Below are 27043 nucleotides of genomic sequence, written 5' to 3'. Positions count from 1 at the left end.
AAATAAAATAATAAATATTTATTTTATTATTACTACCAGCAATGGAAGATTTTGTTTAAAATAAAATCAATTTTTAAAAATTATTAAAAGACTTGTATTTGGCATCGAAAAATGGGCAAAATTTTTTTCCGCTTCTGATACACCAAAGAGTTAAGATTTTTCCGATTCCTGATTCTGATTAATCGTCCCAACACTAATATATATAAAAGTGACCTTATCTGTGTATGCATGGAGAGTCCAACCAACTTCGTGGCTTAGTGGGGGGATGTCCTTTTCTCTAACCTGCAACCTCTCTCCCACAGAAGAGACGTTGTGAGCCTATCCTTGTTTTATCGTTATTTCCATGGCAGGTGCTCGTCTGAACTCCAATCTCTGGTCCCTCCTCGCCAATCTTTCACGAAAAACACCCGTCTAGCCGAATCCACTGTGAAAAATTTCCCCCACTCTTTATCTGTGCCTTAATCAAAACGTAGATTCCATGAACAAAGCTTCTTTCCTAGAACTGCACGCCTGTGGAACTCTGTTCCGTCTGCCTGCTTCCCACCTGACTACTACTTGGATGTGTTCAAGTCCAACGTAAACAAATTCCTAATGAACCGTCCCCTTAAGTAAACACTTCATCAAATCTCCACACTAACGTAATGTACTTGCAATAACCCTTATCCCTGAGTGGCTTCCGGGCCTTGATAAGTGTAAAAAAAACAAACTTCTCTCTGAATTTTTTGTCTAGACTTAAAACTTGATTTATAGGGGATTTGAACTTGTGGAACAATTTTGATTTAGTTTTTAAAAATACCTGTTAAGGGATCAAAATTGAAAGAGAAAAGATCTTGACATGAGTACGTCGAATAAAGCTGTTACTCCTGCTGTTACTTCTGCGCATGCACAAAATTAAACATAGACCAGAGTCACTTAATTTTTTTGCCTCCCGGTAACACACTGTAAACGTCTATTATATAAAGGGCAATGGTCTGTGCGTTTATATGCTTATATATCCAGATACGGCATATTCACATCGACACACTGGTTCTCGTCAGATCACTGAAGTTAAGCAACGTTGTACCTGGCTAGTACCAGATGGGCGACCATTTAGGAACTCTAGGTGCTGTGTGTGCTTTCTGCTTATCTCGGCATTGAGTCCAGTCGTCCCGAACCTCCACCTGCCACTGGCATTCAACAATGTCGACTCAGGAGAGGTGTGGTTGGAGATTACTTAACTCTTGCCACAAAAATTTCGCACGCAGGCACCCTTAACGTGGGTATCCATAGTCTGTCAAGACTGAAGGAAGTCTTTATATCCAGCTAAAATTGCAAAAATATACACAAGCCCCACAAAGTTGATATTTTTCGTTAATCTTAGAAAAATATCTAAAATTTAGAAAAAAAATTCTTTAAAGGTCAAATGGCCATTTGTACCATTTAATTAGATAAGAATCACTTTGTGTATGTGTGTCTAGCCTATCTTTTGCACATTTCATGCAAAGGTAATTTATATGTCTGGCAGTGTTCTTAGATATGCTCTGTACAGAAATTCTATCTGATAAATATAAAAAAAATATGATCTTAAAAATAGTCTTCTCTTACAGATTAAAGAATTTTTACAGGGGAATATTTTATGTTACACAGGCCAAGGGAAATAATAAAATCTCAGTAAATCATTTTTTCTTAAAAAAATTTATTGTCATCTGGAGATATAGATCAGTGATATTGCATTTAACTACAGATCGAATGATCCCCTGTTCAAGCCAAAGTGTACCTCACTATTTTATTCTATTCTTTTATTAACGAGTTAAATTTACAACAAAAGAGGTACCATTTAAAAATCGCCACAAATCATTTTTTTTTTTGCATATTTTCAAACTAAACATTAATCAGAAGTGACTTTTCCAGGGCAATGCTGGATGACCTTCCTAGTGTGAATATAATTCTTTTTCCTTGTGCAGACCAGTGGAATTGGTAGCACAAACAATTATCTCAGATTCTTGAAAACGGATAAATGTTCAACTTATCCTCATCATCATATTCAGTTTAACGTCCGCCTTGCGTGTCGGAATGCGAGGGATGGCTTTTAGAAATTGACTTTTAAACTAACCTATCTCTGGCCAGGTCTTTATTTAGCCCTCTTTCTTTCACAATCACCAAGGATGGAATACTGTTGCCATATCTGGGCAGGAGCTGCTAAAAACAGCCTATCCTGCCTTGACAGAGTACAAAATAGACTTCGTGGCTAAGTGGGGGATGCCCTTTTCTCTACCCTGCAACCTCTCTCCCACAGAAGAGACGTTGCGAGCCTATCCTTGTTTTATCGTTATTTCCATGGCAGGTGCTCATCAGAACTCCAATCTCTGGTCCCCCCTCGCCAATCTTTCACGAAAAACACCCGTCGAGCTGAATCCACTGTGAAAAATTTCCCCCACTCTATATCTGTGCCTAAATGAAAACGCGGATTCCATGAACAGAGTTTCTTTCTTAGAACTGCACACCTGTGGAACTCTGTTCCGTCTGCCTGCTTCCTACCGGACTACAACTTGGATGTCTTCAAGTCCAATGTTAACAAATTCCTAATGAACCGCCCCCTTAAGTAAACACTTCATCAAATCTCCACACTAACGTAATGTACTTGCAATAACCCTTATCCCTGAGTGGCTTCCGGGCCTTGATAAGTGGTGATCACTGTGTAAAAAAAAAAAAAAAAACATCCATCTTTATCACCTCTGCCAATATATCGCTTGACATTTCTCTACCAACAGACCTTGCTGCATCAACTGTTCTATATCGATTCACCCAAGCATTCTAATCCAGTTTTTCATCAAATTCATGTCTTTCAGCTGCAACTGAGATAAAAGAACTCTTTCCTTGTCGGTGTGCAGGCCTGTGGAATCAGTAGCCGAAACAGTTGTCTCCGATTCCTGAGAATTCTGGAGAAAAGTCCAATTCATCATCACCATATTGAATCTAACGTGTTACATCTTGGAATGTGTTGAATGGCTTCTAGAAATTGACTTTCAAACTAATCTATCTTTGACCAGATCTTTATGTATCCCTTTTTCTTTCGCATCCATTCTTATCAGATCCTTCCACACACGCATGTATCGCTTAGTACATCGGAAGGTGTAGGGAAAATGACTAAACCTTGCTAAAGTGAATATAATTCTCCTTCCTTGTCAGTGTGCAGGCCAGTGGAATTGGTAGCACAAACAGGCATCTCAGATTCCTGACAATGGAGAAATGTCCAACTCATCCTCATCGCTGTATTAATTTTTAACGTCCGCCTTATATGTTTGTTTGGCACCTTCCTGCGTTTTACGTAAACTGCCCAGAAAATTCTGACCCTTATCTATAAATATAAAAGCGAAAATGTATGTATGTATGTATGTACGCTTTTCCTCGATGCCCACAAAAGGCTTCTTTCAGAGAAGCGCTCGCTCGGTTCACAACTTCTTAAAACTTTTTATATCATCTATAAATTGTAATATCTCACAGTTAACCACGGAGCTCGCCTATTTATTTAATTTTATTGACTTTCAAACGTTAATTATTCCACATTTCCCGCATCGGCATGCGTTACATTCGGTTTTCGGTATAAACAAAAAGCGAAACTCGACTCTAATCACAGGCCCAGAGCCAGTGGTCTCTAGAGAGCTAAGTAATGTTTGTTCAATGTCGACTTCGTCATATCAGACGGTAGCTTTCATTTCGAGATGAGGGAGCGGGTTTTTAAAAACAAACAAACCGATTTATTGACCTCATTAAAAACTGTTCCGCACAAAATGCTAACTGCTGAATAGCTATCGCCGTCACGTCAATCAAAAACGCGCACCTGTTTTTTTTCACACTTTACTATTTTCCAACTGTGCGTCGTCAAGGCTTCGTTTTTTTTTTTTCACGGGCACCTGTTTTTTTTTCACATTTCCGTTTTTTTTCACATTTCTGTTTTTTTTCACACACACCTACAAACACCCGGGCAACGCCGGATACCCCTCGCTAGTTCTACATAAATACCAAAGAAATCCAAAGATTCATCCCCGTCCCTATATAATGGATTGAAAAAAAAAAAAAAAACAGAAGGAAGTACTTACTGCAAAATCCTCCGGCGAAACTCGTAAAACATCAAAAACAACAGCATCATAACTTTTCATACGAGTCAGACTGGATCGCTTCTCCAAAGACTCTTGACTCCCATGGCTCACACCCTGAAGAAAACAAAAAAATATTTGCATTAATTTTTTTTTTTAATTCTTATTCAGCTCAAACAAGACATTTTGACCAAGTTAGAATTAGGGACCATGCTTACAGGGACACTAAATAGGAAGTTTAGTAGCAAGCACCACTGATAAGCAAAGTGTCATTGCCATAGATACCAAAATATAATATATATATATATATATATATTTATCTTCCACCAGACTATCCATTCACGTGTAATCACCTTTTTCTTCACCATATTCCCTCTGCTCCACTATTTTTGTTATCAAGTAAGATCTTTGACTTACTTGTTTCATCAAATACTTTTGCATGCAAAATCCGATCCCGCATTTTGCTAATTCCTACCCTCTGATGAGAAGGAAAGTATTCCTTCGAAACTCAGCGAATTAAGGACTATCCACTTATCTAGTGTTTCCTTTTCAGATTAAATATGTTTTTAACTCATTTCAAAGTGTTTTTTAACATGTTTTATTAACTGTTTGCTCATATATATATATATATATATATATATATACACGGTCTTCGCTAATCGAGCCAGAGATGTCTCGTGTTGCGGGGTTCGAATCGTTCGACCGGTGTTAAACGTGGCACCCTGCACTGAAGATTCTCGAAAGGATGAAACACTAATGTCTGTAGGTATTTAACTATTATAGTAAAAAATAATTATATATATATATATATATATATATATATATACAGGGTGTTCGGGAGAAATTTGACATATTTATATTTGGTTACGTTTTTCTGCAGTTTACATATATTAACCCACATTTCTCATCATTTTACAGCTTGAACCCTTCTTCATCCATATACAAGATGTCAGAGAGGATAGATAACTGGAACCCACCTGAATCATGGAAGAGAATAACTTGCATCATCATGATTCGTGCCGGTCAGTAAAATAAGGATATCATGATTGCTGCCCAATGCTCCCTGAACACTGTAAAAACAATCAGGCATGAACTAGAGACTTGCAATGGAGACTACGAGGCTGTAGCAAAAAGAAAGATCCATAACAGGCGATCTGATTGCGTTCGCACAAGAGAATTTCTCGAAGATCTGCAGGAAAAAGTGTTGAGAAACCCTGGCATTGGAATTCGGGCTTTGGCCCGTGAAATGAATGTTTCAACCTCTACCATGAAGCTTGCACTCAATGAAGACCTTCGCTACTACTACTCATACAAGCGACGCAAAGGTCAGCTGCTCACAGAAAAAAGCCCGTGAAAATCGTTTGACAAAGACGAAGAAACTTTTGAATAAAGTGAAACGTCCTGCTGAACTACAAACAATCTGGTTCTTTTCCGATGAAAAAAACCTTTGCCAAAATCAAAAACACAACACACAGAATAACAGATGGCTTGCATACAATCCAAAGGACATTCCTCGTGTAATGCAAACTAAATTTCCCCAAACCGTGATGGTTTTCGGATGTGTGTCCTCTGAGGGTGATGTGATGCCTCCTCTTTTTTTCAGAGAGGGCCTCCGATTGAATTCAGACGGCTACGTGGAATTGCTAAACACTGTAGTCAAGCCGTGGATAACAAGAATAGCCAATGGTCGGCCGTATTATGTATGGCAGAAGGATTCGGCCCCTTGCCACACCTCGGGGGAAAAGTAAAAAATGGTTGTCTGAAAATTTTTATGACTTCACCCGTCCAAATGTTTGGCCTCCAAACTCCCCAGATCTAAACCCCATGGATTATTTTGTATGGGGCGCAGTTGTGAAAGACACCACTCACTGTGCCAGTAATACAAAAGCCCAGTTAATGGATAAAATTAAGCTAGTTTTTGAGGTTCTTCAAAGGGAGATTGTTGCATCAGCTTGTTCCAGGTTCCGAAGCAGGATTGAGGCTGTGATCGATGCTAATGGTGGTTATTTTGAATAAAACTTGTTGACACTAGTGTAATTTCTGTGTCTGTTAATTATTTTTTCAATTCATGAAATTTTGTAGTTATAGTATTTTATCTTTTTCCTTACGAAACCGTCAAATTTATCCCGAACACCCTGTATATATATATATATATATATATATATATTGTTTTTAAATATAATTATCCACTGACACGTGTTTCGTCGTCTACGACTAATCAGAGTGGTTGAATTTAGGGGCACCAAATCGGTCAAAGGGAAAATTATTCCCAACTCGCATTTAGGTAAAAATGCACCTTTGTATAAATAACTGAATTTAGTCAAAAAGTATCGCAAACAAATAAAAACATCTGTATATATATATATATATGTTTTTTTATAAATGTTTATTTTTGAAATATTGTTAATTTCAATGTACACCGTTTTCGTTTAACAGGTTGAGACATGATAAAAACAGAATCATCATTAATTTCGAGTAAAGCTCAATGTATCTATTTTATAGATGCAGAGCATATATAGTTCAAAATTTTGTTGAAAATCAAAGACTTACATTTTTTCCTTTTTGTAACTTTTTTGATGAAATAAACAAAAGTTACAAAAAAGAAAAAAAGTCTTTGAATTTCAACAAAGTTTTGTAATACAAGAACCCAAGTTTGCCCAGCTGGGCAAACTTGGGTCCTTGCACTGGGAAAATATCCAGTAAATAAAACGTTTAGTAAATCGTTATTTTTTTTTATTTTTTTTTTTTTTCATTTCCATACACCAAACATGGATATAAATATCACTAAAACATCCACTGGGTCATAAGCTTTATTTTGGTACCTTACTTGCCTGGGTGAGTTGCCTGTAGGCTGAGATAAACCACGTCACACACACACACACAGTAAATCGAACTTACTAAAAGAGATAATAACTTCTGGTGAATACCGGAAAAATAGCCAGTAAATAAAACGTTTAGTAAATCATTATTTTTTTTGCATTTTTTTTTTTTTGCATTTCCATACACCAAACATGGATATAAATATCATTAAAACATCCACTGGGTCATAAGCTTCATTTCGGTACCTTACTTGTCTTCATTTACTCACATAAAATTAATATACAAAAGAATAAATTTATGTGTAAACTTTAAGTATTTACTTCAAAAGTGCTCAATACATAGGTAGAGCTAGTTAGTAATTTATAAAATATATATGGCGATTAAGCTACACTGAATATTCCACGTAACTTAATCGCCATATATATTTTATAAATTACTATATATATATATATATATATATATATATATATTATATATATATATATATATTATATATATATATATATATATATATATTATTGGTAATATTGTTTAGTTTTTAAACAAAAACAAAAAAAACATACATGCCTTCCAAAAAGTGCTCAATGTTTAGACAGAACGATATGAATATGTTGAATATGAAAACTAGTGGCTACACATATGCAAATATGTTTCAGTGACCACCCTGCTAGGGAAAATCACATCATCAGGCCAAGAATATCTCTGTGACTAGCAGGGTGGTCACTGAAACATATTAGCATATGTGTAGCCACTAGTTTTCATAGTCAACATTAATATATATATATATATATATTAATGTTGAGACGATTAATCAGAATTGGAATCAAAAACCAGAAATATCGGCTTTTGGGGGCATCGGAATTGACATTGTAAAAATTTGTGCTTATTTTCCGATGCCAAAAACGATTCTTAACATCCTTTTTTATTTTATCATTTTATTTTGTTTAAAACAAAATCTTCCACTGCTGATAATAATGATAAAACAATATTTATTGATCTTAAACGAAAATCTATCGATCACAAGTTTGTTTTTACATTTGAGAAAATAAATGCACATTTAACATGTAGTTTTATGGTAATCGGTGAAAAAAATAAATAAATAAATAAAACAGCTTCATAGTTAAATATTTAGAGATTTATAAAGAATCGCAATCTGTAATTGTATCAGAATCAGAAATTTAGAACGGAATTGAAAATTGTATCGGAATCGGTAAAAATATTGGAATCGTCCCATCACTAATATATATTATACAAACATTATTGGTTAAATATGTGCATACATGTTTCAGTGGAAGCCCAATACAAGGATAACACTTCATCATCAGACCAACAAAGAATCGACACACACACACACACAAGATATCTCAACAAAAAAAAAAAAAAAAAAAAGTACTCATACTCAGACTTCAAATTACAACAAAACTTAAAATGGAAAAGCATCGAATACAGAAGACATATAATTTAATTGAAGAATCGTGTTTGCTAAAGTTCAGATTGATGATCATTATTGTCAAGACGATGCTGATAAAGTTCAAGTGTGAGTACATTTTTGAGACACTGGACCTCCAGAGCATCTTGGAAGCCTTTGAGAGAGCCTACCGGCTCTTGGGATTTGACCTTAACATCAAAAAAAACCCAGATCCTACATCAACCAACTCCTGGCACACACCCACAGCTGCCCACAATCTCTGTGGAAGGCAACACGTTAGAAAATGTGGATCAATTTGCCTACCTTGGCAGTCTTCTCTCTCTCCACAAGATTTATCATCGACCACATCAGATGCGGCAGTGCAGCCTTTGCCAGGTTATGGAAACGGGGGTTTGAGAATCGGGACATATAGAGCAGGGTCAAACTGCTTCTTTTTTTTTTTTACACAGGCATCACCACATTATCAAGGCCAAGAGGCCACTCGAGGATAAGGGTTAAAGAGTGTACAGTAGAAATTCGACAATATAGTAATCAATTCGGTAAATTTGTTAACTTATATGGAACGGCTCATCAAGAACTTGTTTACGTTAGACTTGAACACAACCATATTATAGTCGGAAAGCGGAAAACAGAAGATAATTTCACAGGCGTGCAGTTCTAAGAAAGAAGCTTTGTTCATGGAATCTACGTTTAGGTTTAGGCACAGATAAAAAGTGGGGGGAATTATTGATAGTGTTTTCAGCTAGACGAGTGTTTCTTGTGAAAGTTTGGCGAGGGGGGACGATAGACTGAAGCTCACTCGAACACTTTCCATGAAAATAACGATACATCAGAGACAAACTCGCAACATCTCTTCTGTAAGATAGAGGTTGCAGGGAAGAGAAAAGGACATCTCCTACGAGGCTACGAAGTCTATTTTGAACTCTATCAAGGCAGGACAAGTCCTTTCTAGCAGCTCCTGCCCAGATGTGGCAACAGTATTCGATCCTTGGACGTACCTGGCTCTTATATAGATAGAGAATTGCATCAGCAGTGAGATATCTACTGGATCGATAAAAAGATCCCACCATTTTTCCAGCGACCTTGGCAACAGATTTGATGTACGTGTTCCATTGCTTGTCTATAAAGCAGTTGTCTTGCCCAACATTCCTACCATCACCACAACCATTATCTGACAACAGCCGCTATGGACGGGTCATGTTATGCACATGCCTGACAATCACCAAATGCTCTACGGTCAGCTAAAAGAGGGAAAGCGGTCCCCAGGGGGACAGAAAGAGATATACAGACAACATAAAGACCCCCCTGAGACAGTGTCACTTCAGCCTCACCAGTTGGGAGGATGCTGCTGTTCAGAGGGGCATGTGGAGCAAGATGGTCCATGAAGACACGGTTCACTCAGAAAAGGACCTCCACAGAGCCGCAAAAAACAGGAGGAAACAGAGAAAGGAGAGATCTACTACCAACATAGCTCCTTCCATCTCTTCCACTACCCAGACAACCACCCACACATGCCCCCACTGCAATAAAGTCTGTGGGTCAAGGATCGGCCTCCACAGCCATCTGAGGACCCACAAATGACCAGACCTAATCTCACCGATGGGAGAACAATCATACTCGTCCCGAGTAATTGCTGATAATGATGAGAAGTGTGTGTGTGTGTATATATATATATATATTATATATATATATATATATATTGCTAGCAGAACATGTATATGTAATATAATGATGTTGGCATTCTGTAGATGTTCAGCATAACTGAAGACACCCTGATATTAATGTAGCTCTTTTGTTAAAACTGCAAAAGTATTTATCTAAGCTATAGGGACACCCAGCATAGCCCAATCATAAAATACGCTTAAATATGATATTCTAATTTATACAGATTTTGTATATATTATTATAGAGTCAATTTTCTATCGATTCTTATATATTATAAAGTTCTGCTTTCAAAAATAAAAAAAATATATCCATATGACTTTGGTGCGTCAGTTTGAACTGAAACCAAAACCAAAACTTATGAAAAAATATATATGATGGAAATAGTATTCTGACAAAATAGAGAAATAAAAAGGAACAAACCGAATGATGTGTTCATCAATGTTTTGTCTTTATTTCATCCAGAGGAAGTCTTGAAATAAAGACGAAACTTTGATGAACACAATTCAGTTTGTTCCTTTTTATTTCTCTATATATACATATACAACTCTAATTAGGCCCCGTTTCTTAGTGTTTTGTCCGAATGAAATGAAACTTTGGTCATAACTAGTTTATTATATTCAAAACATCACATCAAAACACTAGGGTCTTTGAACCTTTCTTCTCCGTTCTACACCATATGTTCTAGATGGCCTCCATTTAGCTTTTGTTATTTTTTGGGTCACCCTGTGTATATATATATATATATATATATATATATATATATATATATATATATTCCAAAGGGCGAATGAACTCTTTTTCTGGGTCAACGGCCAACTAGCAACGTGTATATTTGTGTGTGTGTATATGTGTATTGGGGTAGAGAGGGCTCCCGTAAGCCGTGGTGAAGGCAACCTTTCTAGGAGAAGCAAATCTCTAATTTAAAAAACCATAAAGCGGAAGACCAGTACCCGCATTAAGCTGGTCTGCAGTTTAATTTGTTGCTAGCTATCTTGCTCTTGCTTGTTGCTGGATCTCAACATTTTGAACCGAGAGAGAGACTTAGCTGTCGTACAAAGCTAAGACACTGTAACATCATATTTGTATAGATACTCCCTCAGACATTTGGAATCATGGATTTTAAATGTCTGAGGGAGTGGCACTCGTCTGACAAGACGTTGCAATCATCATATATATATATATATATAACTTTAGTTTCTTCAGATATAATCGAAACCGAAACTTATGAAGAATTTTTGGAAAAATTATTTATTACAAGAAGAAGAAGGTCATAAACAGTCACTCAGAAGAAAAAACAGATGTAAGTATGACACACACGCTATCATATTAATATATAATTTTTTATCAGAACTTCATTGTAAGATTTTTTTTTTTTTAACGTTTTTCACATTTTAAAAAAAATTGGAGGTTCTTAAAAATTTTTTTAATATTTTTCCAAATTTAAAAACAATTCTTTTCTTGGTATTTCATTTTCTTATATAATGTTTGGTATATTCTTTTCTGTTCCTTCTCTCTTTTACTGTCATCATACCCTCACCCCCGCTCACTTATTAAATAGTAAGAATAATCGGCACTTCTTGAAACTAAAATACACACATTCGCCCCATCGCAATGTCATGCAGAAGTGCCAAATAATCCAAGACATTCAAAGGTTTGATGGATCTTTCTTGAATCAACAGCTTATATAGATATATGTAGAGGGACCGAAAAAGAAAGGATATGAGAGAAAGTGGGCTTCCATATAATTCAGGAGATTACTAAATTTAATATCAAAACAATACTTATTGTTATTGTTCCTCCTGTTGTGATATGCAAGTAATATTAAGAAATGACTGGGATAGTATCTATTAAAAAAAAAAAAAATCTAATTCTTTATCTGAAGATAGAAGAATTTGGAAATTGGCTTTGTTTTACGTTTTTCTAAGAATGGTAAATCCATAATTTTTGCCAGAAATAGGGTATGTTGAGGGGGGAGTGGTATGTCAAACAAGAAGTTGGAAATAAAGTCTATGTTCCAAGTCTTCAAAAAGAGAGCGCATGAGAGCAAGGTAGAAAATCGCCTTATGAAAAATTATATATATATATATATATACATAAAAATGTAATAATATTTATAAAATATTCGATTGCCAGATGTGACCAGATTGAGGTAACGGTGGGGTTTATTTACCCTGCACAGAAATGGCTAAATATTATCACACGGGTAAGGTCACAGATGGATTTCTTTGAAAAGAGACATCAAATAATATTTCTTGCATACTGATCTTATAATTAGAGAGAGAAGAAGAAGAAGAAAACGGGAGGAAGAGAGAAAGAGAAAGAGAGAGTGAAGAGAAAAGGAATGAAGAGAAAAAAAGAAGATGGAAAGGGAGGGAAGAAAGAAAGAAAGAGAGAGGGAAAGAGACAAAAGTGAGAACGCGATGGAGAGAGGGAGAAGGTGAGGAAGAGATAGAAAGGGGAGGAAGAAATAGAGAGAGGGAGAGAAGAAAGAGAAGGGGGAGAGAAGAAAGAGAGGGGGAGAGAAGAAAGAGAGGAGTGGAGAAAGAGAGGAGTGGAGAAAGAGAGGGGTGGAGAAAGAGAGGGGTGGAGAAAGAGAGGGGTGGAGAAAGAGAGGGGTGGAGAAAGAGAGGGGTGGAGAAAGAGAGGGGTGGAGAAAGAGAGGGGTGGAGAAAGAGAGGGGTGGAGAAAAGGAGGGTGGATGGAGGGAGGGTTGGAGAAAGAGAGGGGTGGAGGGAGGGGGAGAAAGAGAGGAGGAGGAAGAGAGGGGAGCGAGGGGGAGAAAGAGAGGGGAGCGAGGGGGAGAAAGAGAGGGGAGGGAGGGGGAGAAAAACAGGGGAGGGAGGGGGAGAAAGACAGGGGAGGGAGAAAAGGAAAGAGAAAGGGAGGAAGAGAGGGAGGGACGAAGAGACGGAGGGATGGAGAAAGGAAGGGAGGGAGAGAGGGAGAAAGGAAGGGAAGGAGAGAGGGAGAAAGGAAGGGAAGGAGAGAGGGAGAAAGGAAGGGAAGGAGAGAGGGAGAAAGGAAGGGAAGGAGAGAGGGAGAGAGGGAGAAAGGGAGAGAGGGAGAAAGGGAGAAAGGGAGAGAGGGAGAAAGGGAGAGAGGGAGAAAGGGAGAGAGGGAGAAAGGGAGAAAGGGAGAGAGGGAGAAAGGGAGAGAGGGAGAAAGGGAGAGAGGGAGAAAGGGAGAGAGGGAGAAAGGGAGAGAGGGAGAAAGGGAGAGAGGGAGAAAGGGAGAGAGGGAGAAAGGGAGAGAGGGAGAAAGGGAGAGAGGGAGAAAGGGGAGAGAGGGAGAAAGGGAGAGAGGGAGAAAGGGAGAGAGGGAGAAAGGGAGAGAGGGAGAAAGGGAGAGAGGGAGAGAGGGAGAAAGGGAGAGAGGGAGAAAGGGAGAGAGGGAGAGAGGGAGAAAGGGAGAGAAGGGAGAGAGGGAGAAAAGGAGAGAGGGAGAAAAGGAGAGAGGGAGAAAAGGAGAGAGGGAGAAAAGGAGAGAGGGAGAAAAGGAGAGAGGGAGAGAGGGAGAAAGGGAGAGACGGAGAAAGGGAGAGTGAGGAAGAGAGAAAGGGAGAGTGTGGGGGAGAGGGAGGAAGAGAGGGAGGGAGGAAGAGAGGGGAGAGAGAGAGAGGGAGGGGAAGAGAGAGAGGGAAGGAGGGAGAGAGGGAGAGAAGGGAGGGGAAGAGAGGGAGAGAAGGAGGGGAAGAGAGGGAGAGAAGGAGGGGAAGAGAGGGAGAGAAGGAGGGGAAGAGAGGGAGAGAAGGAGGGGAAGAGAGGGAGAGAAGGAGGGGAAGAGAGGGAGAGAAGGAGGGGAAGAGAGGGAGAGAAGGAGGGGAAGAGAGGGAGAGAAGGAGGGGAAGAGAGGGAGAGAAGGAGGGGAAGAGAGGGAGAGAAGGAGGGGAAGAGAGGGAGAGAAGGAGGGGAAGAGAGGGAGAGAAGGAGGGGAAGAGAGGGAGAGAAGGAGGGGAAGAGAGGGAGAGAAGGAGGGGAAGAGAGGGAGAGAAGGAGGGGAAGAGAGGGAGAGAAGGAGGGGAAGAGAGGGAGAGAAGGAGGGGAAGAGAAAGATGGGAGAGATTGGAGAGAGAGATAGAGAGAGAGAAATGGCGAAAGCGATGGGAACATTATCAAATCTATAACATAATTACACATAGGTACACATTCACATCTTAATCATCAGCCGGCAATAAAAAAAATAAATAAAAATAAAAAATAACATTGCTTAGCAGATATTCATTACACATGGAAAATAACGTTTTATCACTGATGACGTTTACAGTTGTTTGATTCAACAAGCAAATATACATCTTGGACATTTTTAGATGAAAAAAAAAAAAAATGTGTAACCATTTTTCACGCGTTTATTGGTTTTGATTAAATACTATTTTTGCCATAAATGTTAAGGAATTTCCAACATTTTATTCGGAAGATAACGATAATTTTTTTTAATATTAATCACTTCTTAATTTATGCGAAATAGAGGTCAGCTGGGACATACGCAAGTGCATCATGGTATAATAATGTGCCTTGTGAATTTCAGTTTTGCAGAAGGGGTCCTGTAGCCAGGGTATAGACAAGCCGAGCTTTCTGTGCTTTTTTTCTGTGCTTTTTGGATCCTCCCACTCAGTGAAGCTAATCAAAAATTTTCCCCAAAATTAAAGCGCCAGTAGGGCAGCCAGAGATAGGCAGGCAGGCATTCGCCTTGTAAATAATTTGCCTGCTAATGCGGATATTTTTTTACTGCTTGCGAGTTGATTTGGCTTGCCATTTTCACTATAACACCTCAAGGTTTACCTACCTGTATGGGGAATTTTGCAAAGTTGGATCCGTTTCGTTCAAAATATTATTTATTTGTTGTTGCAAAGAAAAAAGAGTACACAAAACTGCAGCAGCGTCGTCGTCCGTCGATACTTTCCGTAGACTCGTTTTCACATTTGTCCCGTCTGCTCCAGTGGCCTGTTTTTATAAAAGACAGAGTCCTCCAAATTTGAATACGTGCGCGAGAGCACACAACATTCTGCGAGACTGCATTGTGATATAAGGCCGCAGGCGCCATCTTGGACTCTTTTCAGCATCATGACGCTGCGTCGACAAAACACACACCGAGGCCGTTTAAGAGGCAAGCCTGCGTTCACAAAATTTTCGCCACATTATTTTTCATTTTTCTTTGTACGTACATGAAACAAAACTTTACACTTTTTAAACCCCCCCCCACCTCCTAAGAAACAATTTTAAAATCATTTATCGAAATTTATTTTTAAGCAAGAATTTTATTCCTATGGCCACATGAGATGATGATTCTGCTGGATTTATTTGAAGTCTTTTTTCATTTGTGGAGCTTTATTGTGGAGCTTTATTGTGGAGCTTTACTGTGGAGCAGATTGCCAGAAGAGATAGCCGTTCTAGTAACATTTAATCTTGAAGTTTTTAATCTCCCCCCCCCCTCCCAATAAAAAACGTTTTTAATCATTCATTGGAATTTTTTAGGGTGAGAATTGGTAATTTAGACTGTCATTCTCATCTGGAATATTATTCGCACAGCAATTCGGACGAGGTAACCTCTGAAGTTCAAGTGTGTCTTGCTGAACACAAGAATCTGTAAAAAATTTCAAACAAAACCTTCTTTAATCTTGTTCTCGTCCTGTCAACCATAACAGGAGTAAAAGTTATGAGTAATTTGTAATCCTATTCTTAATCTAGCCAATAAAGATTAGTTTGGTTGTTTTGTTTTATACGGCATATCAACCCTTTTAGGGTTATTTAATGCCGAATCCAATTATTTTGGAAATAGTATTCATGTTGCATTCAGTTATTTTGTAGAAGATTTTTATTCTTCAAGTTCTTTGTATCTTCAATCGCTAGTTTGTAACGTTTGGTTTGGTTGTTTTATAGTGAATTTTATCGTTTTGTGTCCTATCCTGCAGAACATGAATGAGTTTTGCAGTGGGAGAGGGAAAATGATTACAGTATTAATGTTTGGTACATTTTAAGTTAGGAAACCAGTCAGGAAGTGGGGGGGGGGAGATAGAAAGAGAAAGGGAAAATAGGAAGAAGGAAAAGAAGGGGGGAACAGGTGGGTTGTTTTTTGTTTTTAGTTTTACAGAACATAATTAAGTTTTGCAAAAGGAAGTAGAAAAACAAAAAGCATCAATGTTAGGTGCATTTTGTCTCAGGATTGGTTGGTTGGTTGTTTTTGTTTTACGGCATATCAACCCTTTTCGGGTTATTTAATGCCGAATCCAAAGATTTTGAAGAAAAATTTTTTAATAGAGTATATTTGTTGTTTTCAAGTCGGTTTCTATTTAACCCATAGTTGGAACCCTAACAGGTATTACCACTCCAGGTCAGAGTGGACCTGGGAGCAATGGTAATTAAAGGGTTGCTCCACACTCCCCAAAGCCCACAAGCGGGGGCCTCACCACTGGATATAGTTTAGATCATATCCAGGACCCCTATTAAGGGACTTTTACCCTCTGCAGGGGGGCAGTCGGTGTATTCTAATGCCCCGCCGACAAGGCCTCATCTCAGGAAGCCAATATCTTCAGACAGCCTGATCTGGCAGCACCAGGATAAGGATTAAATCTTCAACTTCCATATAAGTGCTAAGTAATAAAACTCTTCTAAGTGACACTCTTTCGGGGGTTGATGGTTCAATCCTGAGTACAGGCACTATTAAGAATACAATTACTAATGTTAGGAACATAAATAGAAATTGAAAAAAAAATCGGAAAATTTTGGGGTATCGGTATCTGAAAAATGTATGTCTATTTTCTGATGCCAAAAACGATTCCTTTAATTATTTTTTTTATTTGATTTTGTTTTTAAAAATAATCTTCCACCGCTGGTAGTAATAATAAATATTCATTGATTTAAACTTTAATTAAAACTAAAATCTATAAATCCATCCACCCACCCCACCCCACCCCACAAGTGTTTTCACGTCTGAGAAAATATACATTTTTTTTTATGGTAATCAGGAAAAAATAGCAATTTTATAGTTAAATATTTAGCTATTTGTAAGGAATCGGAATCAGTAATTATGTCGGAATCAGGAAAAATATTGGGGTTTGTATTACTGTGCACATAGATTCGAAAAAGTTGTCAAAAAACAAATATATAACAAATAAATGTTATCAAAGGCAAGATAAGTTACTTTTCTACCAAACTGGATATAATTTTCGTGTTTTTATTCAATTTAACATGTTTATTCAGCTCGAAAACCATACAGTGTTTACCGATGTATTGGAAAATTCAAGGTGGCAGCCGATTCTCTCTTTAACACGGTAAGTTTGGAAAAAGGTGTTATAAATAATAAACTAGACAAAATACTATTAAAAAAACACCGAATATATGTCAACTTATGTCACGGTAACATATATTGAGCGAATTTCTAACAGTATTTTGTCTAGTTTATTATTTATTACACCTTTTTCCGAACTTACCGTGTTAAAGAGAGAATCGGCCGCCATCTTGAATTTTCCAATACATCGCTAAACACTGTATGGTTTTCGAGCTGAATAAACATGTTAAATTGAATAAAAATACGAAAATTATATCCAGTTTGGTAGAAAAGTAACTTATCTTGCCTTTGATAACATTTATTTGTTATATATTTGTTTTTTGACAACTTTTTCGAATCTATGTATACAGTAATACAAACCCAAATATTGGCATCATCCCATCACTAACAATTACAAGTTAAGACTTTTACTCAGTGTCATGGCTGATAGGACGAGAACAATCTATCATTGTGGATTAAATGAAGGATTTTACGAAAAAATGCATACTAAGATGGATGAAGGTTACATCAGCCGAAAGGTTTCCTGAAGCAAATAACAACCAAGATAAGAAACATTTGTCCGAATAATCCAAATACGGATTTCAAAATTATTCCGCTCTACTTTGTGCAAGAATCTGTAATTCTTTTAGAAAAACGAAAATATTGACCAAAAAATGCTGACTCTTTGATTGGAATCATAATTAGAGTCAGACAATTTCCAAAGACTCCAAGGAAGAATCAATTAGAACGAGGCGAGCAAAGAAAGAATTTAATCAAAACTCAGAGTCTTTTGTTCACTGCAAGAATAAAAGAATGGAAATTGTCCGCTGTTATCAGTTGCCGATGAAGAAATAAGAATGGCGCCAAACAAAAACGGTGAGTGGGGATAACGGGATAACTTACAATGATGCCGGCCTATTATTCTTAAAAAAATAAAACTATTTCCTTGATTAACACTGGTAATGCTCTGCTGGTTAGTAATAACGGAAATTCTCTGAGCTTATTCCATCCATTCTTAACACACGCAATGTCAATATCTTAAAAAAAAATTTGAAACCAAGATGAAAATGGAACACTGTTGCGACATCTGTGCAGGAGCTGCTAGAATCACCTTATCCTGCCTTGACAGAGTTCAAAATAGACTTCATAGCCTAGCGGAGGGTGCCCTTTTCTCTTCCCTGCAACCTCTATCCAACAGAAGAGACGTTGCGAGTTTGTCTTTGCTCTATCATTATTTTCATGGCAAGTGCTTGTTTGAGGTGCAATCTATAGTGTCCCACTCGCCAAACTTTCACAGAAAACACTCGTCTAACTAAAACCACTATCAATAATTTCCTTCACTCTTTATCTGTATATAAACCTAAACGTAGATTCCATGAACAAAGCTTCTTTCTTAGAACTGCACGCCTGTGGAACTCTCCCATTTCTCTGCTTTCCAACTGACTACAATATGGTCATCTTCAAGTCCAATGTAAACAAGTTCTTGATGGGTTGTCCCCCTAAGTAATCCAATTCATCAAATTTTCACTACTAATGATTACTACGATATTATCCCATTGATTACTGTACACTCAATAACCCTTATCCTCAAGTGACCTCCAGGCCTTGATAAGTGGTCATCAGTCACATGTATATCCTAATCGAAGATGATGACGATATCAAGAATTTTTTTTTTTTAATTACATTTTCACCCTAAACAAGGCACATTGCCACTTTGGTGTAGGGGGGCTACTATCAGGGGCAACAGCTACTGGGGTACTATGTAGGGAGTTGGGCAGCAAGATGTCGGTTCACGTTACACTTGAACTTCTGCATGTCAGTACAGCTGGGGAAGAAACTACTGGAGTAGAAAGCTCTTTTACATCTAGGGATCTCTACGGTGTGGGAAGGGAATGGTATTTATCTGCCTGTCGGGTTTGTCGAGGGTGTTTTCGGCGTGGGGGCACAAGTGCTTGCAGTTCGTCAGAGCATTCACCATTAAAATACTTGTAGAACAGGCAGAGGGATGCTACATTTCGTCGATGGGACAGAGGCTGAAGCTTAGATGACAGTTCAGGACCTATCAGGTTGGCGACTCTTTTGAACCTTGTCTAGGAGCGAGAGACTAGTAGCAGATGCACACGCCCAAATATGACAACAGTACTCCATACATGGGCGAATGGTGGCATATAGAGGTACAGGATACTTTCGGGTGTTTGTATCTTTTAGTTTTATTGCAGTTTTTAGATTTTATTTAAAGGAAATGGTTATCATACACCAAGGAAATCTGCACTGATTTAAGGCCAAAGAAAACATATTTAAAAAAAATTTTTTGATATTATTTTTCTGGGGGTTTTCCTGCTTTCCAGCTGACTACAATATGATTGTCTTCAAGTCCAACGTAAACAAGTTCTTGATGAGCCGTTCCACTTGTTAACAAATTTACTGAATTTCCATTACTAACGATTACTATATTGTCCAATTGACTACTGTACACTCTTAACCCTTATCCTCGAGTGGTCTCTGGGCCTTGATAAGTGATTATGCCCATGTAAAAAAAAAAAAGAAAAAAGATTTGCCTTGCAACGCCAGGATTTAGGAACTATGTTAGCTGACTATAACCTTAACTTTTTAACCTTTGCCCTGATTTATAAAAAAATTTTGGTGCTTATCCAGAATTTATCCTAAAACAAGATTTTTTTTAAATCTGTACCATGTACATACCCATGATGGAAAAAAAAATATAGGAGGGTAAAATTTCAAATAATATAAAAACTTATTTTTTTCATTTTATTAAAAAGTGCAAATAAAGATTACATTATTTTTATCTGTATAATTTTGTTAATTTTTATTGTATACTTTTTAATAATGTCCTTTTTTTTTATATTTTACTAGCAAAAGTACCCGTTGTTGACTGGGTTCAAAAACAGCCTACAGAAAATGGACTGATTTATGAAAGTATGATAGGTTATGAAAAGGAAAGGTTGTAAAGAGATAGCTTCGAATTTGGGGGTATCAAAACCAAAGCAAAATATGATGAAAGTAAAAATAAAATAGATAAAACCCATAATTTATTATACCATACCTGTACACACTGAAACACTTATCACAATAGTCTGTGGATCTATATTAAAAAACATTGTTAAACTTTGTGACATATTTCCATTCTATGGAGGTAAGGTGAGAACGAACACTCCATAATTTTATTATACCATATTTCTTCAAACTGAAACATAATTATCAAAGTATACTTACGCAGATAGATATGAAAAGTCTTTATTAAAGTTTGTGCCTATTTTCATTCTATGGAGGCCAGGCGCGAACGCTGACCCCACAATTTTATTATACCATCCCTATTTAAGCTAAAACATACTTATCAAAGTATTCTTATGTACATCTATATCAAAAACACTTGTAAACATTTTTTTTTTTTAATTTTTTATTTCCATACTTTGTGGACCAGGTGAGAATGCAGACCCCACAATTTTAATGAACCACCATTCTGCCAGATCAAACATACCCATTCCTGTGTCTCGATACATCTTCTATCATATGTAATCAGTTTTTTAAAATAGTCAACCATATAGGAGCCTATTCGTGACCACACACACACACATACATACATACATACACAGACATTCAGCTTTATATTATAGATTTCAATAAATCGCTTTACAATAGAAATACTGAAGAACAATAAAAGTGAAGGAATTCATTTGCCTTTTCACCGCTTCCGGTAGCGCTCCGCAGAAAATTAGGGAGTACATTAACAGACTATAACAAAAAAAAAAATTTGTACTTACATCAGCAAACGAAGATTGTGGAGTGTTGTAATCACCACTGCTGTCGCTCTCCAATGTTTTTGTGATGCTTTTGTTGTGCTCTTCGGGAGTCAGGATTCGATGAGGTATGTTCATTTTTGCACTCTCCCCCCTGAGAGAAAAAAAACAAAAAAAAAAAAAACAGGGATAAATAATCTGAAGGGAAATTGCTTCAACGTTTCTTAATTTTTGAGATGAGGATTCGACCAAAAAGTTGTGAAAATGGCAATCAAGATGAGAACAGTAGTCTGGAGAACCCCAAATAATACAAACAATTTTTTTTTTTTTTTTGGTACTTTCAGAGGTCAACAGAAACATTCCAAAGGTCAACAAGATGCACATGAAGCGGGAAGGAAGGGGGGGGGTACCACGACCAAAAAGTTGTTAAAAGATGAAATCAGTAGCCTGGAGAACTCAAATAATAGGACAATTTTCTAGTTTTTTTTTTTTTTTGTTTGTTTGTTTTTGTCATTTTTCATTCCATCAGCCATGATTGGATAGAGGTTCTAAGTGATTGTATTTTTCAGTCACTCACACATGTGTATTTTGTCAAACTCTGGAATGTTTCGGTTGAATCCTGGAATTTTGAATGGGATAAAATTTGTATCATATTTCTATTGAAACGTCTATTTCTCTGCCTCGCTATAGCCGTCTATCTTTTTCTCTTATCTTCTCCCCATCCCCCCTCTCTCCCCATTCCTCTTTTTCCCATCTACCCAGCCCATTCCTCTCCAACTGGAGATACATACACACAGATAACTCTCCTTTACATAATGAATAAAACAGTAGATGTATGTATGGCTAAAACCCAAATATAAAGTTTCGCAGCGGCTTGAATAGCTTATATATGAAGGCTCATGTCTTTAGACCAAAAACTGACAGGAGTTTGGTAGCAAAATTTTTTTTAACAAACATGTATACACATACATAAATATATATAGAAAGAGGTTTGTGTTTACTATAAGCTTTTTATGCAAATATTATTTTCCAGAGGTCAACAGAAACATTCCAAAGGTCAACAAGATGCACATGAAGCGGGAAGGGGGGGGGTTACCACGACCAAAAAGTTGTTAAAAGATGAAATCAGTAGGCTAGAGAACTCAAATAATACGGACAATTTTCTAGTTTTTTTGTTTTCGCCATTTTTCATTCCATCAGCCACGATTGGGTTGAGGTCCTGAGTGATTTGCAATTGTATTTTTCCGTCACCCACACTGAGAATTGAAGCTTCGACCATCAGAAAAATATCACTTTTACAATTCAAACATTCCAGAGTTTGATACGTCAGAACAGTTTCCAATGATTCGTTGTTCTACACAAATCCTGGGAGGTGACTGGTTTGCAGTAGACAGAACAGTTCCCGATGGTTCGTTGTTCTACACAAGTCCCGGGAGGTGACTGGTTTGCAGTAAACAGTTCTCAAGTTGGAATCCATAGAGCAAAAGATTCTTCCCGTGTTGACACGAAGAAAAAAACATATGCGAAATTGCTAAAAAAAAGGTTTAATATTTATGGAGCAATTCTGGTTTCTGATTGGTTGGTAGCAGAACATGCATTAATTCGATTTGTCAGTTCCTAGCAACATCGTTTATAAAGATCATACCCCATTATAATCAAAAATATTGTAACAGTTAATCAAGGAAGTTTCATGGGAGTATGAAATTCACAAGCTGTCCTCAGTCGCATGTATATCCCCGTTAGGGGAGATGACGACGTTAGGTTTTTGCAACTTTTTGCAGGGAGGTGTCGACGTCCTCCTACATACAGCACCTGGACTTCCCAAATTGGTCACCCCTTTTAGTAATGACCAGGCTCAACGTTGCTTAACTTCGGTGATCTGATGGAAACCAGTGTGTCAACGTGATTATGCCATATATATATATATATATATATATATATATATATATATATATATAAGGGGGTGCTTGTGCATTATAATTGGATATAAAAAAAAATGCATTTCAAGTAAAAACACTATTAAGTAATTACTAGGGCTATGACAAGAGAATATTCTTATCATTGTTTTGACTCTCGAGTATATATCCGACACAGATACAGTTAATCAATCGAGGACCACATCACTATCTAAAAACATAAGATATTAACTGATATATAGTCGAGAGGCAAAATAATGTCATAGGCTACTTATGACTTATAACCAGTCATGACTGACAAAATGAGAGCATGCTAACACTAGATTAGATAAAGGTTGTTGGTTGGTTGGTTGTTTTCCGGCATATCAACCCTTTTCAGGTTATTTAATGCCGAATCCAAAGATTTTGAAGAAAAAATTTTTTAATAGAATATATTTGTTGTTTTCACGTCAGTTTCTATTTAACCCATAGTTGGGACCCTAACAGGTACTACGTATCCGGGTCAGAGTGGACCTGGGAGCAATGGTAATTAAAGGGTGGCTCCACACTCCCCACGTCCCGCATGGTGGGGCCTCACCATCGGATATAGTTTAAGGTCATATCCAGGACCCCCATTGAGGGACTTTTACCCTCTGCAGGGGGGGGGGGGGCAGTCGGCGTATTCTAATGCCCCACCGACAGGGCTGATTAAATAAAGGGTTCCTTTTGAAATTCCTACTGTAGATTACAATGTATTGTGTGCCAAGTCACTGAAAGAAGGCGTGTGAAGCTTCCTCCCGGTACACTGCAGATTCCTGAATTCAACAAAAAGACTCGAGTTCGTCAAGATACACCTGAAGAGGGTAGGAGGTTACATCAACCGAAATGTTGTGAAAATGACAAGTTAAGAGTAATCCGAAGAATCCAAATATGGATAATTTACTAGGGTTTTTTTTTTTTTTTTTTCATATTTGGTAATTAATGTGCCATTCTTAGCGTTTTTAGTTTTATTCTTTGCTTTTCTCCCCAGCGCTACTTTTGCACCAATTTTCCCCGGCTAAAACCCAAATATAAAGTTTCGCAGCAGCTTGAATAGCTTATATATGAAGACTCATGTCTTTAGACCAAAAACTGACAGAGGATTTTGGTAGGCAAAATTTTTTTTAACAAATATGTATACACATACATAATATATATATAGAAAGAGGTTTGTGTTTACTATAAGCTTTTTACGCAAACATTACACAAGTATAAATCATGTAGACTATCTGCATGAATATAATTACACGTAATACTTAACTAAAGAAAACCGAAAAAACTAATAAGGAATTAATTAAAATGAATGTTTAAAAGAATATACAAATTAACTAGATCTTTTGCAGATGAATGCAATTCAACGATCGATGTATAACAAAGTGGGTTTTTTTTTTTTAATAAATAGAAAAAAAATGTTTTAATATGAATATCGGTACACAAAAAAAATTATAGGAGTATAGATTAAGGTGCTTCTAGAGAATTTGACCCAACTATAATCGACTTTAGCAAAAGTAAACCAATAAACGCGAGACGTATTAAAGTTAAATGCAAATTCTTAAATGAAAAGGGTTTGCACTTTTTACAAGTACAAATAAGCTACAAATATTTCTTAATATAGAAATATTTGTAGCTAAGTTTTAATTGTGAAAATGCAAAAAAAAGAGGAAAAAAGGAAAAAAGAAAAAAAGAAAAGAAAAAGAAAAAAAAGAAAAAGAAAAAAGAAAAGAAAAAGAAAAAAAGGAAAAGAAAAAAAGAAAAAGCGAAAAAAAGAAAAAGCGAAAAGAAAAAGAAAAAGCGAAAAGAAAAAAAAGAAAAAAGAAAAAAGAAAAAGTAAAAAGAGAAAGAAAAAAGAAAAAGTAAAAAGAGAAAGAAAAAAGAAAAAGTAAAAAGAGAAAGAAAAAAGAAAAAGTAAAAAGAGAAAGAAAAAAAAGAAAAAAAGAAAGAAAAACGAATAAAAAAGAAAAAAAAAAGAAAAGCCATTTAGAGATTTTAAAAATTTCTTTAAATCTTTTTTTCTATTAATAGTTTTAGGTGTATGGTTGGGGGGTGACTATGACGATGCAAGTATCTCCCGGCGGTTATAAGAAGAAAATATAAAACAAGAATTTTTTTTTGGTAGGATTTGCACTTCTGAAATCACAACGTAATATTAGGAAAATAAACATATTTATATATATAAGTAAATAATTTGGAGTAGAATCCAATCATAATAGTGCTTTTAACAGTAAAGACGCAGCTTCATAACTTGTATATAATCTCTAGATGCAGTTTATAATTTTTTTTTTTTTTTTTTTTTTTTTTTTTACAACAGAGGTACCCTATCCATCCCATCCATAGCCTTGAGCACCTGGAAGGGCATAGGCCATCCACAACTTCGCAAATGCTTTTGTAGCAAGGAGTTCTTTTTTTCGGGGTGAGGGGTGCTGGCCCCACGTCCAACCTTCCCAGAAGGTATATACAGCACCTAGCCTTCCCAAATGGTCACCCATTTGGTACTAGCCAGGCTCAACGTTGCCTAACTTTGGTGATCTGGCGAAAACCGGTGTGTCAATGTGATTGTGTCGAACCTAGGTACCCTAGGAGATGGGGGCGGGGGGGGGGTTAAAAAAAAATCGATAATAGTTCAGATTTGGTTTCGCACCAGACAGAATCGGACAATAAATAGGATGATTAAATGTTGATCCTTTCAAGTGATGTAGGGAGAGGATTAAAGTCTATTAATAGAAGGGATTAAAGGGATTAGTTTTATATATATTACTAGTATTTCAGCCCGGCATTGCCCGGGTATTTGGAGGTGTATGTTAAAAAAAAAAAAAAAAAGTCAATTTTTTTAAACTTTGACCCCTATTATGACCCCTTAAAATTTATTGTTTTGGGCTCAAATCAAGTTATTAAGTTAGATCCATATCCAAGGAACCTATATCTAAAATTTCAAGTGTGTAGACCCAAAATTGTCGGAGGGGTTTGGTAGAGTTCTCAAAGGTCAAATCGTTGAACTTTGACCCCTTAATCGCCAAATTTCTGGCCAAAAACCGATCACATCGATTTTCCCAAATCTCAGTACCCTGTATATCAAATTTCGAGTCTGTAGACTAAAAATTAACAAAGTTATTGCTTAGGGAAATGTACAAACAGACACACACACACAGACACTTTTATAGATATATAGATATATAAAAGTGAGAATGTGTGTGTGAGGATACTTCTCAAACTATATAACAAATTTTTTATCTACAGACTTCAAATTTGGTATGTATGGTATTCAGACATGGAAAACGTTTTAATTGGTTTTCATCTGGAAAAAAGGGCTGTTAAAGAATAAAAATTGGTACTTAGGGGTTATCAGATTTGTATGTTTGTCAACTGTTTCATGACTGCGCATGCATGAATCATTCACATGACAGATTAGTTATGTTAAGGATAAGTAGGTTTGAAAACACTTTTTTTAAAGATCGTGTTTGGCCTAATTGTTATTCTACTTGACTCACTGTCTTCAGGCTTTGATTTCGATTTCAGCTCGCATATTTTTTTTTTTTTTGTTACGTACAAGAAGTGAACTGTTTAGAAAAAACATAATACTTGCATACACGTCTCAGTTTCTTTGTTTTTGTTTTTTTTGCTTCATTTTTTTTTTTAAGGAATTCAAATAACGACAAACATCTGCCTATATATATATATATATATATATATATATATATGACTGTCTGTTTGATGAACGATCTCTACCAAACTACTCCGTCAATTTTTGGTTTATAAACTTGAAACTTGACATATAGAGGATTTGGACTTGTGAAACAAATCCAATCTGGTTTTTAGCCGGTAAAAATAGTTGCTAAGAGGTTTTTTTTTTTTAAATTGGAACTTGGCAAGCACAAGTTGACTCAACATGTGCAAATATATATATGTTATGTTAGAAACAGACCAAATATCAAGGTCTCATGAATGATATGAAAAGAAACTGGAATCTTAAAGAGATATCAATCATACCAGTTATTATAGGTACCACATGACTTATGAAGAAGAATCTAAAGTCCTACCTAACTAATATTCCTGGTGAACCAAGTGCAAAAGAGATTATAGGAGGGAAATGTTGTGCATTTC

The 27043-nt window shown here is 36.7% G+C and overlaps 1 protein-coding gene and 1 pseudogene across 7 annotated transcripts in view; both read right to left on the bottom strand.

The window, feature by feature from the left end:
- The window catches only part of LOC145268829 (ras-specific guanine nucleotide-releasing factor RalGPS1-like), a 333592-nt gene that overhangs the window by 97377 nt on the left and 209172 nt on the right, over positions 1–27043 (bottom strand). For all 7 annotated transcript variants that reach the window (XM_080124486.1, XM_080124484.1, XM_080124485.1 and 4 more), the window contains exons 3-4: positions 21036–21165; positions 4080–4193 (exon numbers count right to left, since the gene is read on the bottom strand). In XM_080124486.1, coding sequence (XP_079980612.1) covers positions 4080–4193; positions 21036–21149 — 228 coding nt within the window. In that variant the 5' untranslated portion in view covers positions 21150–21165. The remainder of the gene's footprint in view (positions 1–4079; positions 4194–21035; positions 21166–27043) is intronic.
- On the bottom strand, positions 22812–22930 carry LOC145268982 (5S ribosomal RNA; annotated as a pseudogene).

The sequence above is a fragment of the Euprymna scolopes genome, chromosome 44 (genome assembly GCF_053919585.1).
Source record: "Euprymna scolopes isolate OS-2025 chromosome 44, ASM5391958v1, whole genome shotgun sequence".
NCBI lineage: Eukaryota > Metazoa > Mollusca > Cephalopoda > Sepiida > Sepiolidae > Euprymna > Euprymna scolopes.
Note: the sequence above shows the minus strand (reverse complement) of the source record. Positions and strands in the feature narration are given on the sequence as shown.